The following is a 14,949-nucleotide window of genomic DNA, read 5'->3' on the forward strand; positions in this document are numbered from 1 at the left end:
AAATGGTACAAAGCGATGCCGCTTGCTTGGTGTCACGGGGTCGTGTGCAACAGCAAGTGCATGACGTTTGAAAGATAAAGTTTGCGCCTGCGTGCCTGTCTTTGCGAAGCACGTGAGAACATGTCAGCTTGAGAAAAAGGGCAGGTGCCAGGTGATTACTTCATGTAGTTCTGAGGCATGAACCTGCTAATACTCCAAAAACATCCCTTAAACCTCCATGTGAAAAGTCCACGTGCAAACATAAATGCCTCTAATGCATTTCTATCTACTAAAACACATGAGTGTTTTGCAACCAAATGCACATTTATTCACATGCAATCCCCTTTATGCATTTTATGTCTTAATCTATAGATTCCTGCATAACCACTGCTTTGGTGTGCTGGGGAGGCTGTTTCGCACACCTACTCCATATCTGCTGCAAGGTCACCATGTATAAGAGGCATGTGCCCATATAGAAACTTCTCACATTTTCACAATGCACAATATGTAGTTTATAACAGAATCAGAAACCATCTAAAGTTCCAATCTTATCTGCACAAAACTTCTAAAACTACGCTGTCATGTGACATATCAAACATATTTTTGAGGTAGCTGTAATGCACTTATAAAAGGAATATGGACTCAGCTAATGTATCAGCCACTGAAGCATATGACAGTGACACTTGAGCTTGCCAGTAACAGTTTGGACAAAGCGTAAATAACTGAACTGACTGGGGCTGCAAACAGCTGCCAACTGTCTTCATCAATTAAAACATATTCATACACATAAGGCATGAGAATCCAAGAAACACGGTACATGTTTAAATGGAATCATATTAATCTTATTCACGAAACCCTTCCTTACTTCCTGTGAAACGGGAATTTAAAAGCTCTGCATCCATGAAAGGATTTTAAAAGAACTCTGCCTTATGCTAGTCAATACAGGACATGAGCTCTCCTGGCTTCCCCAGTGAGTTTAAAAGAACCCTGCTGAACTCTAGATTCCCTTGCAGAAAGTTGAGTAAAGCTGGGATGAGTTGATGAGGATCTATTTTTATCGACTGCTCTGTTCGAGCAAATGGAGCAGACCTAGGCCGAAGTGCCGGGGTAACGATGTACACAAACAGTCAAACACAGGACCTGCTTCGTGGCCTCTGTCATGAAAGGGAGTAGATAAGAGCCTGAAGTAGACCAAATAAACATATGGATCTCCTGTTGCCTTGACAAAAATATACGCTACACTGCATTCACTTGACTGTTTAACAGTGACTTCTGTTGACAAATGAAACAGTGCAGTTAATATTGTGTTTTTGATTAACTTTGAAAGCAGATCTATGAGAAAAAGCTGTTCTTTATTACATGGATTTCCTGTAGTATTTAAAAAAAAGTAAATTGCATCATCATTTGTCCTTTGTATTAAATGTTTATAGCTAATGAAATGAAGTAGGGATGTTTTAAACTTTAAAAAAGTACCTTTATAGAATCGCACTGCTTGCATATGTCTGAAGCGACGTTTCGTCTGCCGTTCATTGCACAAGCTCAGTTATGCTTCATGGGATATTGTATGTTGCAATGTTAAAAATACCTCATCAGGTTATTGCTCAATGTGCCACCATCATGATTTTTTCGTCAACTGACGTGGGTTTTTTTTTTCTTAAAACACAGCCCTACTGGAATACACAGGTCATGTTTTTAAATTCAGGAACATGACATACATGTTGCACATGCTCATTGTGTACTCTTTACTGTATGTTGTTTCATGCTCTGATATTAGTGCAAAATGTAGCAACCGGTATTACCAGAACACAAACCACCTCCCTGTAGGCTGCACTTTCAGGAACGTCTCCCATCCTAGCAATGCTTTGACCGACATGGCACAACCTGTGCATTTGTGGCTTTTGTCAGCACCAGTTAATCTATTCAGAAATAATGTAGTGTTTTGCTGCATACTGATTTTTTTGCACCATTGCAACTGTAGTGAATTTAGCTGTATATTTTCTCAGCTGCCTTTGCAAATATAGAATCCTTCCCAACCAAAATGTATTTCAACTGCATTTCTAGGGTATATGTTTCATCATTACTTGGTGCAAAGTGTATACTGTATGTAAGTATGTGCAGGTATGCTTCACTCTGCTTGTGAGCTGTCTAGTGCCACTAAAAACTGTACAGACGCTGACATTGACATGAAGCTCAAAACATTCAAACTTGAGTTCAAACTCAAGTGGCTGTATTTTCTTACCGTGCACATAAACATGGCAATGTGAAAATAAATATAAAATGTATATTAAAAGTGCTCCTCTCATGCTTCCTTTCCGTCCAGGGGGCCTTGTATCAACAAGCTCAACTCCTGAATGTTCAACCAGAGAACGGCAACAGAATACACGTGCCAGGAAACATAGAGCAAGCTCACAAAAACATGATTTGTAGGGGAAGGTTAACAGTGCAGGAAAGACTAACATGGAACCAGTCTGACATCTGCTGGACATAGGTATATATACAGAAAAAGAAAATGTTATACCGTATGTATATATATATATATATATATATATATATATATATATATATATATATATATATATATATATATATATATATATATATATATATATATATATATATATATATATATATATATATATATGTATATATATATATATATATGTATATATATATATAAATGAAATGTATAATAATAATAATAATAATAATAATAATAATAATGTACTGGCACATAGACAAAGTACTTTTTTTCCTAGGTGCATACTTTTCCCTTCTTTCCCCAATAGTCAGAACCCTCCTCCGACCTTTCCACAGTTTACAGCCAGTTTTTTTTTTTCTGATGAAAAATATACAGCCTAAAAGGAAACTTTTTTTTTAATGCAAAACCCTTGACGTCCACGTCATGGAGTAGTTTAAGTTTTTTATGTACACGATCAAGTTGACCTAAGTGATGAGTAATAAAGGATGAGTAATAAAACAAAGGTTTTTCCACATGGTACAATGACTGTGTGCAGCCTGACGATATATTGGGTTTTTGAAGACATATTTTTAGGTAAAAGAATATGAATGAAGTGGAGTTTGCACAGGCCAGGCCCTATACTGAAAAGAAATCTGTTTTACAGAAGGAAACAGTAATATGTTTTCACTTCTTCATGTTTTTCAGGTGCTTTCATTTTATATCTTTATTTTTTCAATGAAATTTTCCACGCTATTTTAACACTGAAGGTTAAAGTTAATAAACGTGGCTCCATGAAAATTTGAATTTGACTCACTCAATTCAATTCAATTCAATTCAATTCAATTCAATTCAATTCAATTCAATTCAATTTTATTTAAATAGCATTACAACCTAAGTTGTCTCTGTAGGTGCTTTCCAGAGACCCAGAACATGACCCCGAGCCAATATTACATAAACATTTCAAACTGGGCAGCTGGGCAGATTTGACTTAGAGCTGGCTTTGTTCTTTGTAATTTCTGTACAATTTAACGATAGATAGATAGATAGATAGATAGATAGATAGATAGATAGATAGATAGATAGATAGATAGATAGATAGATAGATAGATAGATAGATAGATAGATAGATAGATATACTGTATACATATCATGTTTTTGTCCCATATTTGTATGATAGACACCAAGTCAAAAGGGGAAATACCGGCACTTATTTTTTTTCCACTTAAAGCACTGTACACACACACACACACACACACACACACACACACACACACACACACACACACACACACACACACACACACACAAACACACACACACACACACACACACACACACACACACACACACACACACACACACACACACACACACACACACACACTCTTTAAGTGAAAAAAACCCCAAGTGTATATATTGTATATACTGCAAACACATAAATATTCCTTGAGCTCTTGAAACTATTACTTTTGAAGTTTCCATTAATGCTTCGTGTAATGATTAACATTTGCTTCGAACTTTCCATTACCATCACAGTCAGCGTGATAATCAACACGTATTAGTAACTTCTCTAAACTCCTCTTCCTCCCCGTGTTTTCTTCGGGTTTCACTTTGATCATGAAGGTCTGTTTAATCTTTTAGCAAGTCAAATGATCAGCAGTCATGTTTCCCCCCTGACGTCAGGCTGGTCACCGCTCCTGCTCGTGATTGGTCGCTCTCGATGACCGGCGGCTCCAGCAGCCAATCGCGTTGCGTCCTGTCCTCCTGGCCCGCCCCCTGCTCTCCTCCTCAGGTGACGTCACGGCCAGCTAACGCGAGACGCACACACGCTCCGGACTCCAGCGCAGGCTGTTCATTGCGGTAAAGAGAATAAAATAATAAAAAAAATTGAGAAGGAAAAAAAAAAAACAACCAAAAACACCGAGCACGGACAGTTTATCGCTACGCTAACATTCCTACGGTTGACAATACGGTGGGATATAATTTAGGTGAAGGTAAGTGGCCGTATATGCGTGTATGCGTCTATATTTATGTGTTTATGAAGCTGCTGACTGAACTCAGGCTGGGAAACTGAATCCTGCTGGGCTGCGTTATGGCCTGCAGGTGCCTCTCCTGCTGGCCTTATCTACGCAGACACATAAACGTTTTAAAAAACCATCTCCTGACAACATTTCCGATGCAGATGTGAAAGATCCTGTTTGATCACTTGAAGATATAAATTGACTAAGACAAAGGAAACATGTTATGGGGCTGAATCATTACTTGCAGTGGTTTCTGTTGCCTTCATTTAGCCTAGTTGATCTAAATGTAACTTTTTGTTTGCCCTGAATGGGATATTTGTGCGAGATGAGTTGGTTTCGGGTGTTTCTAATTAGGTCCAAGGGGGTGTCTTCGTGTACAGTCAGCTTTATCTCTCCATGGAAGAAAACACAGTTGCTAGGCTACAAATGCTGTCTCATGGATGCCTAAATACCAAGTCTTAAAACCACAACTGATAAAATTGTTTTACTACAAAAACGACGCATCATAAATAAAGCGGGATATTATGATCATACTAATCCATTATTTTTAAATTCTCATATTCTGAAGTTTGGTTTATTATAAAACAATGCAAATCATGTTTAAAGCAAAAAATAAAACACTACCAGACAGTGTGCAGAAGTTTTTCATAGCATCTGAGAGTAAATATGAGTTAAGAGATGGATGCAGATTTTTGTTACCAAAAGCGATAAAAGAAGTTAAAAGAAGATGCATTTCTTTTAAAGGGGTCCAGCTGTGGAATAGTGTTGATCTCAAACTTAAGCAATGTACTCCCTTTGTTATGTTCAAAAAATCATTCCTTGTTGCCTTGAAAGGTATATATGACTGAAATAAACTTAAACTAGACTAAACTAAACTAAATACTACTATGCTGTCATTATAGTTTATCATTAGAACACTCATGTTTTATTTTGAACAACCAGGTTTCATTCTACTCTTAGATTTTAGTAACATTTGTTGGGGTTACAGTGTGTGTAAAGTTGGGCCAGCAGGCTCAGGTATCTCAGGTGAAAATGTACGTGAGTGAGAGGATGTGATGTTATCACCATGATGTTGTTGTGGAAACATTAAATGTGAGTTCACTCACTTGAAACTGCTGTTCAGGGGATGAACAAATAACATTTACCCAGTAATGGACACAGAAAAACTGAACAAGCCTTCATGCTGGGTGAGAGTCATCACTTTTCACCAGATGGAGTCCTCATACAAAAATCCCCAGAGATTTGACTAAGAAAATAAGATGTATTACCAGGAAACATCCTCAATCGGTGTCAGATTGCTCATTATTTGTGGAGTTCCTTCTGAAAGAGGTCCCTGTTGAGCTTTTAGCTGTGAACATAAAGGTGTATCACAAAAGGGAAACTCTACCTATCAGTGGTGATCTAACAATAGACCCTTTAACAGCCGGTATCTTGTCGTGTCGTAGCAGGACGGAAACATCAAGGTAATCTGGTTAGCTGGGTGTTTTTGTCTGTTTTGGGTTACTGGTTTTGCAAAACAAATAGGGATTTTTTCGTCCTGTAGCCATAGTTACAGAGGCCTTGTCACCTGGCCTCAAGAACGGTTAAAAATAGGTATTCCATCCGTCTTTTGAAAACACGACACAGAGATCCTTAGTGGTGACCTAACGGCAGCATTGTTCTCATTTCCTCTTTGGTCTGCTTTATTTCATTTACACTGCTGCTGTATTTGGTGATGATAAGCATGATATTTACTAAGTATCCTTTCCTCAGGTATGATTACACCCAAGAGCCACGCTTCAAACTTAATACGAATGTTATTATGCAATCGGAGAGATTGAAAAGGCCTTTATACTTTGAACCCATTAAATTGAATGTTAGTTTTTCCAAAACTGATAACGGGCACAGGTAAAGGCAACACAGGTAAAGATCTTTGGACATCTGCTAGTGATACAGTTTAGTTTGCAGTTGGCTGCATCGTTTTACCATGGAATGAGGACTGGTTGTGGTTGGAGAGGAGGAGCAGAGAGAAATGTTTACAGTGTACATATGACACGGCAGAGAAATCCTGGGAGGTATGGTGGACTTGCACTTCTGTTGAACACCTTTTCCATTGTTATTGCTTTTCTACATGAGCGAATTAAGTGAAGCCTACCATGCCGGTTTGTGATGGGCCCAGATGTAACACATGTAAAGCCATTAAAAGTGGGCAGTGAAATGTAGTTCCTTTTCATGAAGTCTTGCTGGGAACAGATGACCTTTTGAATATTAAAGTGATGAACAGAAAAAAGGAAGCCAGATAGTACTGTCAGTGTGGCTTAAAATCGAAAAGCACTACCTGAAAGCTGTTTTTTTTAAATCTCCCTTCACATTTAAGTTTAACATGCCACTGACACCGTGGACGTGTGATCCAGTTCAGCGTGTCACATGTTCGTGTGAATGAAGGAGAAAATGAAGTGTGAAAGTACAACCCGTGCAGGCCTGTATGGTCACAACAATCTCTTTCTTCCTCCCTCTCTTTTCCCATGGTTCATTTCGTCAATCTCCTCTTGCACATTGTGAAGCTTGTTATTTGTAAAGTCTGTGTGTGAACAGCAAGATAATGGCACTTATCTCTCGTTGGGTTAGGATTGACCAGTGAATCGTGAGACACTTTCTGCAAACATGAAAATAATCAGCTGTGTTTTTACTCTGCAGTGATTCTGCAGAGATATGAAATGGTCAGGATGGAGACGGATGCAGCGATTTGAGCAAATGACAGAAAAAGAATATGTGTCTCTCTTAGGAAATCGTTTCATCATATCAGTTTTCCTCAAAATGGTGTCATCTCTTATCTGACTCGGGGGAATCTCTTGGCCAACGTGGCTCTAGAGGTTCTTACATCCAAGATCTTAAAAACCGAGATGCTTTTCTTATGTTGGTTTAGTCACATTGTTTGCGATAAAATTCCAGTCTTTTGTAATGAGAGTATTTTAGTTTTAGTTTTGTTGTGTGAATCTTTTTATTCCCAGAAAAAAGTATAAATGTATGTTTCCCATCAGCTTCCTCAAAGTGTGAGTAATTGCACCATCACTCTTTTGTTTCCTTATTTTCAGAGTGACTCTTCAACCCAGAGATGAATTTCGAGCAGCCCCCTCCTTACCCCGGCAATGGCCCGTCTGCTCCCGGCTACCCAGCGCAGGGCCCTCCTCCTCAGGGCTACCCGGCGCAGGGCTATCCTCCGCAGGGCTACCCCGTGAACATGGAGCAGCCTAATCCGTCTTACCCCAACTACCCTGCTGGACCAATGGGCCACGGCGGACCGTACCCTGGCCCGGGACAACCTCCCTATCAAGGCTACCCTGGACAACCGCAGTACGGCTGGCAGGGCGGACCCCCTCCGGGGCCCGTGTATGGGGAGCCTCCCAAAAACACAGGTGCGTGGTGGCCAGTGTTGTGCTAGTTACGGAAAAATAGTAACTAGTTACTGTTACTAGTTACCTCATTAAAAAGTAACTCAGTTACTTAGACCAAAAAGTAGTGCGTTACTATGAAAAGTAACTTTTTAGTTACTTTAAATAAAAACATTATTTTAAATGCTCCCATTTAATGCCCTTCTAGCCTTCAACTCAGCATGGTACTGTAGGGATTTGCATTGTGCATCGTGTTCTGCATTCTGATTGGCTAAACAATCTCCCCGCTTCTTCACTTCCTGTGTCAATAACGTTGGTTGCTTAGCAACAAGCTGAGAACGGCCAATGAGCTTCAGCAGCAGCTCAAGAACGGGAACCTTTGATGAATCGTTCATTGCAGTCTCTGATATAATCCATGGTGGCATGTCGATTTATAAGAATCTTTTTGCCCAGAAGAAAAAAGAGCGACAACAACGACCCATAACTATGTTCTTCTCTGGAAAAAACACCCCTGCACCGCGGGCTTTAGGAGAAAAAGACGCTACAGAGCGAGTCAGGATGCAGCGTCAGTCAGAAAAATAGTGAAATACGTGCGAGGCGGTGCTGATCTCCGCGATTTGAAGCCTTGTATAAAATAAAAAGGTTCATACTTCGCCCATTTCACTTATAACGGGTTCTTTTTGGAACGTAACCCCGGAGAAAAATGAGGGATTACTTTAATGACAATATCTCCACGTTGCGAAACTCGCCTTGTCTTGGCTCGCCATTACCGTCATGTTTGTGAACGCACACACACTACATTTCCTCTGGTCTCCGCTGTGGGGACAAAAAGCTTCACTGTAGCCAGAAATAACGGAGTAACGCACCGTTTGGTAACGGTAATTGAGTTACTGAATTTGCGTTAGAGTATTAGTTACCGCAAAACTAACTACTAAATAACACGTTAGTCCCAACACTGGTGGTGACACACGGCAGGTTAAGGCGTGAATGTGGGTTTTAGTGGGATACAGAACGCTGATGACATCAGAAGGGCTTTGTTGAGGGGACTGGAAATAGGGGAGGAGTCTGTGTGAACCGCTCTGAATGACAAGGTGCTTATGACATCATCACGCTAACGGGTATATGACTAATACAGCTTACTTTGTTATTTACGTTAATGCTACACTGGGCATGATTTAGTTGACAGTATAACTCAAATGAGTCGTTTTTCTCCTCAGTGAGATTAACCCGCGTCCTCTGGTTAGCTGATGATTTTCCCGTACAGGTCACAAGTTTGTCTCAACTACACTGCAAAAACAGCCCCTCTAAAAAAGTTATTCCTACATCCAGTCAACTTTGTCTTAATTTAAGCAAAATATTTCTTGCCAATGGGGTAAGAAAATGTTCATAACTAGAAATCTCAAAATGAGCAGAATAGTCTTCTACTTTTCTTGAAACAAGACTTTTTTACTCTCTGAGAAATTTGTTTTTGAAGTGTATATATGTTACTGATTTAAGAAATCAGTAAGTTTTATTGTGCTTTCCTGTCTGTAAAAATGTTACTTGCGTCCCTTCATGCTGGACATAAATTCATAAAAGGCTGTAAATGGAGGACTGCTGTGGTCATGAGCTGATCATTCACAGCTCTGCTCCGCATTAATAACACACACTAAACTTTGCCATTCCAAAGGGCTGCGAAGTCATAAAGGTTTGCCACTGATGTCGGCAACTTTCTTTCCAGTGGAACGGGGAAGTGTTTTTTCTGATTCTGTAAATAAAATAATAAATATATTTGTGTGTGTGGATGGGGGGGTTGCTTTGAAGCTTGTCCTCATTAATTTGTGAAGGGACTGTATGATGTCTGAATGAGTGGACACATCAGTAACCTGCTCATGAATATAGATATGACAGAAAAATAATTAGCTGAGCTCAAGATGTCATTTGTCTTGAATAGTATTTGCAATTGTTATTTAATAATTCATGCATGAAAGGGCTACATTGTTTCAGAAAGTCATATTTCTGGGAGCTTGTGTAGGATAAAGTGTGACGCGGTCATCAGTTGGGTGCGTGCCCCTCCGTGGACAGGAAGTAGTTGCCGTTGCTCAATGTAACAGTTGTTCGTATGTTGTTTTAGTGGGAATGCTTACACAGTAGCTGCTTTAAGACATTTCTTTAGGGATAAAAACAGGAGATTCATGAAAGTTCAGAAAACAAATCCCCCCCCAAGATCTGGTTTACTTGCAGCTATAAAACCTACGTTTATGTGCTGATTTTAATGTGAAAAGTGTAGCCTGTCCCTGGAGCTGCAACTATGTCTGTTTACTGTTTATTTTCTCCTGCGTCATTTTCAAAAGGGTCACTTATTCCTACAGTTTGGTTATTTGAATCAGTCCACATATGTTTCTTGTACTTTGTCAAAACTCTTTCCATTAGACCATTTTCACTGATGACATTTGATGTTTAACGGTTAAAAGGATAAGTTTGGATAAACAAGGGAACTCATTAACTCTTGATCTCCCTTAAAATAGTAAATATTGTGTGTTTTTTCTTCAAAATGGTTAATTTAATGGGATGTTAAGTCGTTGTTATTTATAGTTTTATTTTTTTCAGGTAGTTTCCAATTAATTGTGTGAGCTTCATTATGGTCTATAAAAGGTTACAACTTTTTCTTTTTCTTTTGCTGTATAGGGAGCAAGCAATTAATGACTCATAAGTGTGAAGTCAAGCTTGATTTGAGATGAAAGGCGTGTTAATTCAGCAGCAACTCCCCACTGCGCATCCAATAAACTGTAGGACAAGCTGTGAAACATAAATCACATAATAACATATTCAGAATGAATATGCAAAGAGAAAAGGTCTTACTTTCAGACAACATAGTTAACACTTCTCTTTGTGCATCACTGAGGTGTTGCTGCTTTTGTAATTAACTTAAGATAGGCCTTTTTTGGTTGATAAAAGCAAAGTATTATTATGTCCACGTTCTTGCTGTGAGACATTTTGTCGGGGATACATATCAGCCAAACATGAATCAAATCTATCCCATATCGGTATCAGAGCCCTGTTTGATCATTGGAAAGCTCCCTTCACTTCACTGTTTGACCAGGAACAGGCCAACAAAGAAGCATGCACGGCAGTAATGGCTGCTAACGTCTAGATGAGTGTTTGCTTCCACATAAATGATTAATCAGATGCACAATGAAGGACAGATGCATGCATTCAGGTCTTTTACTTGCTTTGGTCCTTCGGCTTGAGCAGCTGATGGGAAACAGTCCTGTCGTGTCTCTCATTTACAGTCGGGTGCAAAAGTTTTTTTTTTTTTTGCATCATCACATGATGATGTCATCTGATCCTAGTGGCTCTTTGTATTAGGGAAATGGATACCTCACATAGACAACAACTTTTGTTACTCTTCCATTATTTATGTGGCTAAGAAACACTTAAGACCTTCTCACTGCTTCCATGGGATTGAAGAGGATCCGTAGCTGCTAATCATCAGCCCTAAATGAAATAAACATCAGCATGTCTCTATAAAAACAGGTTTATGATGTCCCCTACTCAGGTGTGTGTTATCACACTGCCAAAGATAAAAGACATACGCAATGATCTTGGAGGAGCAATTGTTGCTGCACATCAGTCTGAAAAGGATTATAAAGTAATTCCCAGAGGTGGACAGAGTACTCGACCCCAGTACTTGAGTAAGAGTACAAATACTACTGGTCAAAATTTACTCCGTTACAAGTAAAAGTAGCTCAGTCAAAATATTACTCGAGTAAGAGTAGAAAAGTACTTTCTTTTAAAGGTACTTAAGTATCCAAAAGTAAATGCTTTTAAATTTACTTTAAGTAAAAGTAAGAGTAAGAGTAAATTTCTTATTTTCCACATCAGTAAATTACTATATTTTTTCTAAATTAATTTAAGGATCTTTTAACTCTTGTTTCTGAGAATTAACTCTTTGAAACCAGCTTTAGGGAAGAAGAAAAAAGAGCAGACCTGAAAGTAACGAGTACTTTTCAGCCTTCCTAGAAATTTACTCGAGTAAAAGTAAAAATATTTGTCTTGGAAATGTATTCAAGTAAGAGTAATAAGTACCAAAGAAATCTAATACTCAAGTAAAGTACAAATCCTCTGGATATGTACTTAAGTACAGTACTCAAGTAAATTTACTCCGTTACTGTCCACCACTGGTAATTCCCAAACAGTTAATACATATTGTTATATACTGTGCTTTATTTGGAAAAAGAAAGCCTCTTATGTGTTAAAAGATTTGGGATGGTGATTGGGGTTGTTCTGCAGTCACAGGACCTCGTGGCCTTGTCATCGAGTCAAGCATGAACTCCTGTGTATACGTATTCAAGAGCTAAATGTGGGGCCCTTTGTCTTGGAGCTTAAGCTCGGTGGGAATCGGGTCAGGCAACGGGACAATGCTCTGAGGCACACCCACAAAAATAAAAGAATAGAGGCTTTGGACTGCTCAAAGTCCATGTCTTAATCTGATTTCAATTCTTTGGTGGACTTTAACCCTATGATGCCAGATGCAGCACATTTTATACACGGAAACAAAGATAAGATCCGCTACAATCATATCAGTTTGATCATGTCTTACCCATAGAAGTGAAACAAAATGTAGGAATGAAAGAAGGGGCCCAGATTTTGGACTACTGTAGATGGTTGACTGAAGTAGGAGTAAAGAAGTGACGTCAAATACAATTCTTATCTGGCTATGAATGCACTGTACATAGTACCGGTACTTCAAGGTCTCATTTTATGTCCTCAGTAATGCCTCAGAGCAACGCTCGTGTTACTCAACCATGGCCTGATCAAGACTCGTGGCTGCTAAGGCATTACCATAGAGATGTGCTTCCCCATGAGGAATGCAATTAGAGAGAAATCATATCAGCCATGGTTACCCTTGAACCTGCTGCTGGAGAGACTTGACGGAGTCATTCTGAGAATTAAATCTGGTTTTGTGCAGTTTTGAAGAAGAAATCACTAATTGCTTTTTCTTCAGTCCTCTGCCCTTTCTCTCACCTCTCCTCCTAACTTTTTTTTTTCTTCTCTTTATTCTCTTGTAGTGTATGTGGTGGAAGACAGGAGAAGGGATGACACAGGAGACACATGTCTGACAGCCTGCTGGACGGCTCTGTGTTGCTGCTGTCTCTGGGACATGCTGACATAATTCTATTCCCCCGAATGTTCACACCTATTACCTTTTTCTTTGCCTTGATCCCCATCACCCTTTCTCTTGTCTGCCTTAAACCTCTCACCACCTTACAGCTCCACCTTCCATTTCCTCGATAAACCTTGTACTCAACTTTAGAATAAAAGCCTCGATCCCACGGGGAAGCCTTGTCCCAGAGCCACTGACTCTGCTTTGATGTGAAGCCCTGAGCACCGACCGACCGACTGACTGACTGACCCGTCCGGGGGCCGATGACGCCGTAGCAGCTTGCAAACTGAGCTCCTAAACACAACCCCCGAATTCTCAGGCTACTCACTAAAATTTCGCACCAACACATAACATACATACGCACAAACACGAAGGTCAGTACACAACACACAGTACATACAGTGTCCGTGGACCTCGGGTTCATTTAATGTGATGCTCTTTGGCACTTTACAGTGATTACCTCTGTAACGTCTGACTCTTGCCTGCCCCTCCAACTATGTACGACCCTCCCACGTCCGCTCCAGCTACGCTATCTGCTACGTCCAAGGACTACACCTTACCCTGGGCTCAGCTCCCACAGTCCACCAACACCCCGGCTGCTAATGGCTCACGGGATGATGTTAAGAAGCAGATGCTTGAAATGTATCACTTTTATTTTCACTCTATTTTTTTGGAGATGTATGTCTTTGAGCGGAATCGCGTTAAAATAAAGGTTGTGCATTTTTAAAGATGACAGTGATTTGTGCTTGATTACTGTTAACATTTGATGGCTGCAATGTGTGTTTTTTTTTTTTTCTTTGTGCTTATGTGAAAAATGATTCTAATATTTTTATTACATACCTTGGAAATAAAGCTGATAAGATGAAAAAAGAAAAAAGATTGTCATTGCCAAACATACCATGTTATTCTTTTAGATGCCTTTTTTTTGCTTTGGATGAGTCTTGCATTAAAATAATTTATTGCCATAATGAAAGTCTTTGTCATTTCCAATTATCGGGTTGTTTTCAGCATTATGTATGCGAGCGGTGTGAGCCAGATCGAGGGGGCAGAGGATTTAGATCAATACTGTAGCTGTTGGAGCCTGGCTGGATCTGTTTGGCTATTTTTAAACACAGCTGCTGGTGTTCGACTTTGGTTGCAGCATGTCTGCAAATACAATAATACGGTTCTTGATGATGAACACTAGAGCCATACGTTAATGCTATTTGTGAAACTAGATTAGATTCCCCCCACCCCCCCATCTATATGGGTAACATGAACAAATAATGAATCACGTGCAGGACTATTACATTTATGAACTGCATTTATGTTGTCATGCTGCTCTTTGCCTTCAACTTACAGTCAAAGTTGAGGCAGGATAGTATGATGTTTTTTGTTTGTTTGTTTTTTAAAGGAAGAATTTCAAATCTAGGGAAGGCCCAACCTTAAAAAAAAAGAAAAGAAAAAAAAAACCCTCAATAGGCCGCTAGGGGGCAGTAGAAGCCAGCCAGTAACTCAGTCAGATGACGGGGAGGTTAGGAAATGCTTTTTGCTACTAAATAAAAAGGAACAGGCAGTATCCTTAACAAATAACCGTATAAGTTTAAGAGCTCTATTACCCATCGTCTTGCTCCCGTCACTTGCTGGAAAAACACTGATGCATCACTTGACATTAACGACCATTCATCACAGCAAGCCCGGCAGTAAACACATCAAAACTCTGATTCATGATAGCCTACAAGCTGTTTGATTCTTATTATAGTTTTATACGTAGACAGGCGTTCATATATATATATACTTCTTGGTTGTGCTCAGCAATCCAGCAAAAGTTAAATGTTCATGTAAGTTAGTCACAATTGAGAAAATGAATCCCATCATATTCCTCAGAAAAGGTGCTGGTTTAAGTCTTTAGTCATGGAAGTTTAGGTCATGGTCCACTGTCAGCAGTACTCGAGTTGTAAAAAAAAATCAGGGGGGATGGTGGATTTTATCATA

General features: G+C 39.4%; 1 protein-coding gene across 1 annotated transcript; it reads left to right on the forward strand.

The window, feature by feature from the left end:
- Positions 1-4,251: 4,251 nt before the first annotated feature.
- On the forward strand, positions 4,252-13,714 carry LOC133447223 (cysteine-rich and transmembrane domain-containing protein 1-like). The gene is made up of 3 exons (XM_061725792.1): positions 4,252-4,431; positions 7,533-7,853; positions 12,881-13,714. Exons 2-3 carry the CDS (start codon positions 7,553-7,555, stop codon positions 12,982-12,984), a joined length of 405 nt encoding a protein of 134 aa, XP_061581776.1. The 5' UTR covers positions 4,252-4,431; positions 7,533-7,552; the 3' UTR covers positions 12,985-13,714.
- Positions 13,715-14,949: the final 1,235 nt, after the last annotated feature.

The sequence above is a fragment of the Cololabis saira genome, chromosome 7 (genome assembly GCF_033807715.1).
Source record: "Cololabis saira isolate AMF1-May2022 chromosome 7, fColSai1.1, whole genome shotgun sequence".
Classification (NCBI taxonomy): domain Eukaryota; kingdom Metazoa; phylum Chordata; class Actinopteri; order Beloniformes; family Belonidae; genus Cololabis; species Cololabis saira.

Excerpts from the sequence above, each read along its gene's own strand:
- LOC133447223 (XM_061725792.1), top strand. The coding sequence starts at position 7,553 with ATGAATTTCGAGCAGCCCCCTCCTTACCCCGGCAATGGCCCGTCTGCT. Across the intron at positions 7,854-12,880 it reads GGAGCCTCCCAAAAACACAG|TGTATGTGGTGGAAGACAGG; the intron begins GTGCGTGGTGGC and ends ATTCTCTTGTAG.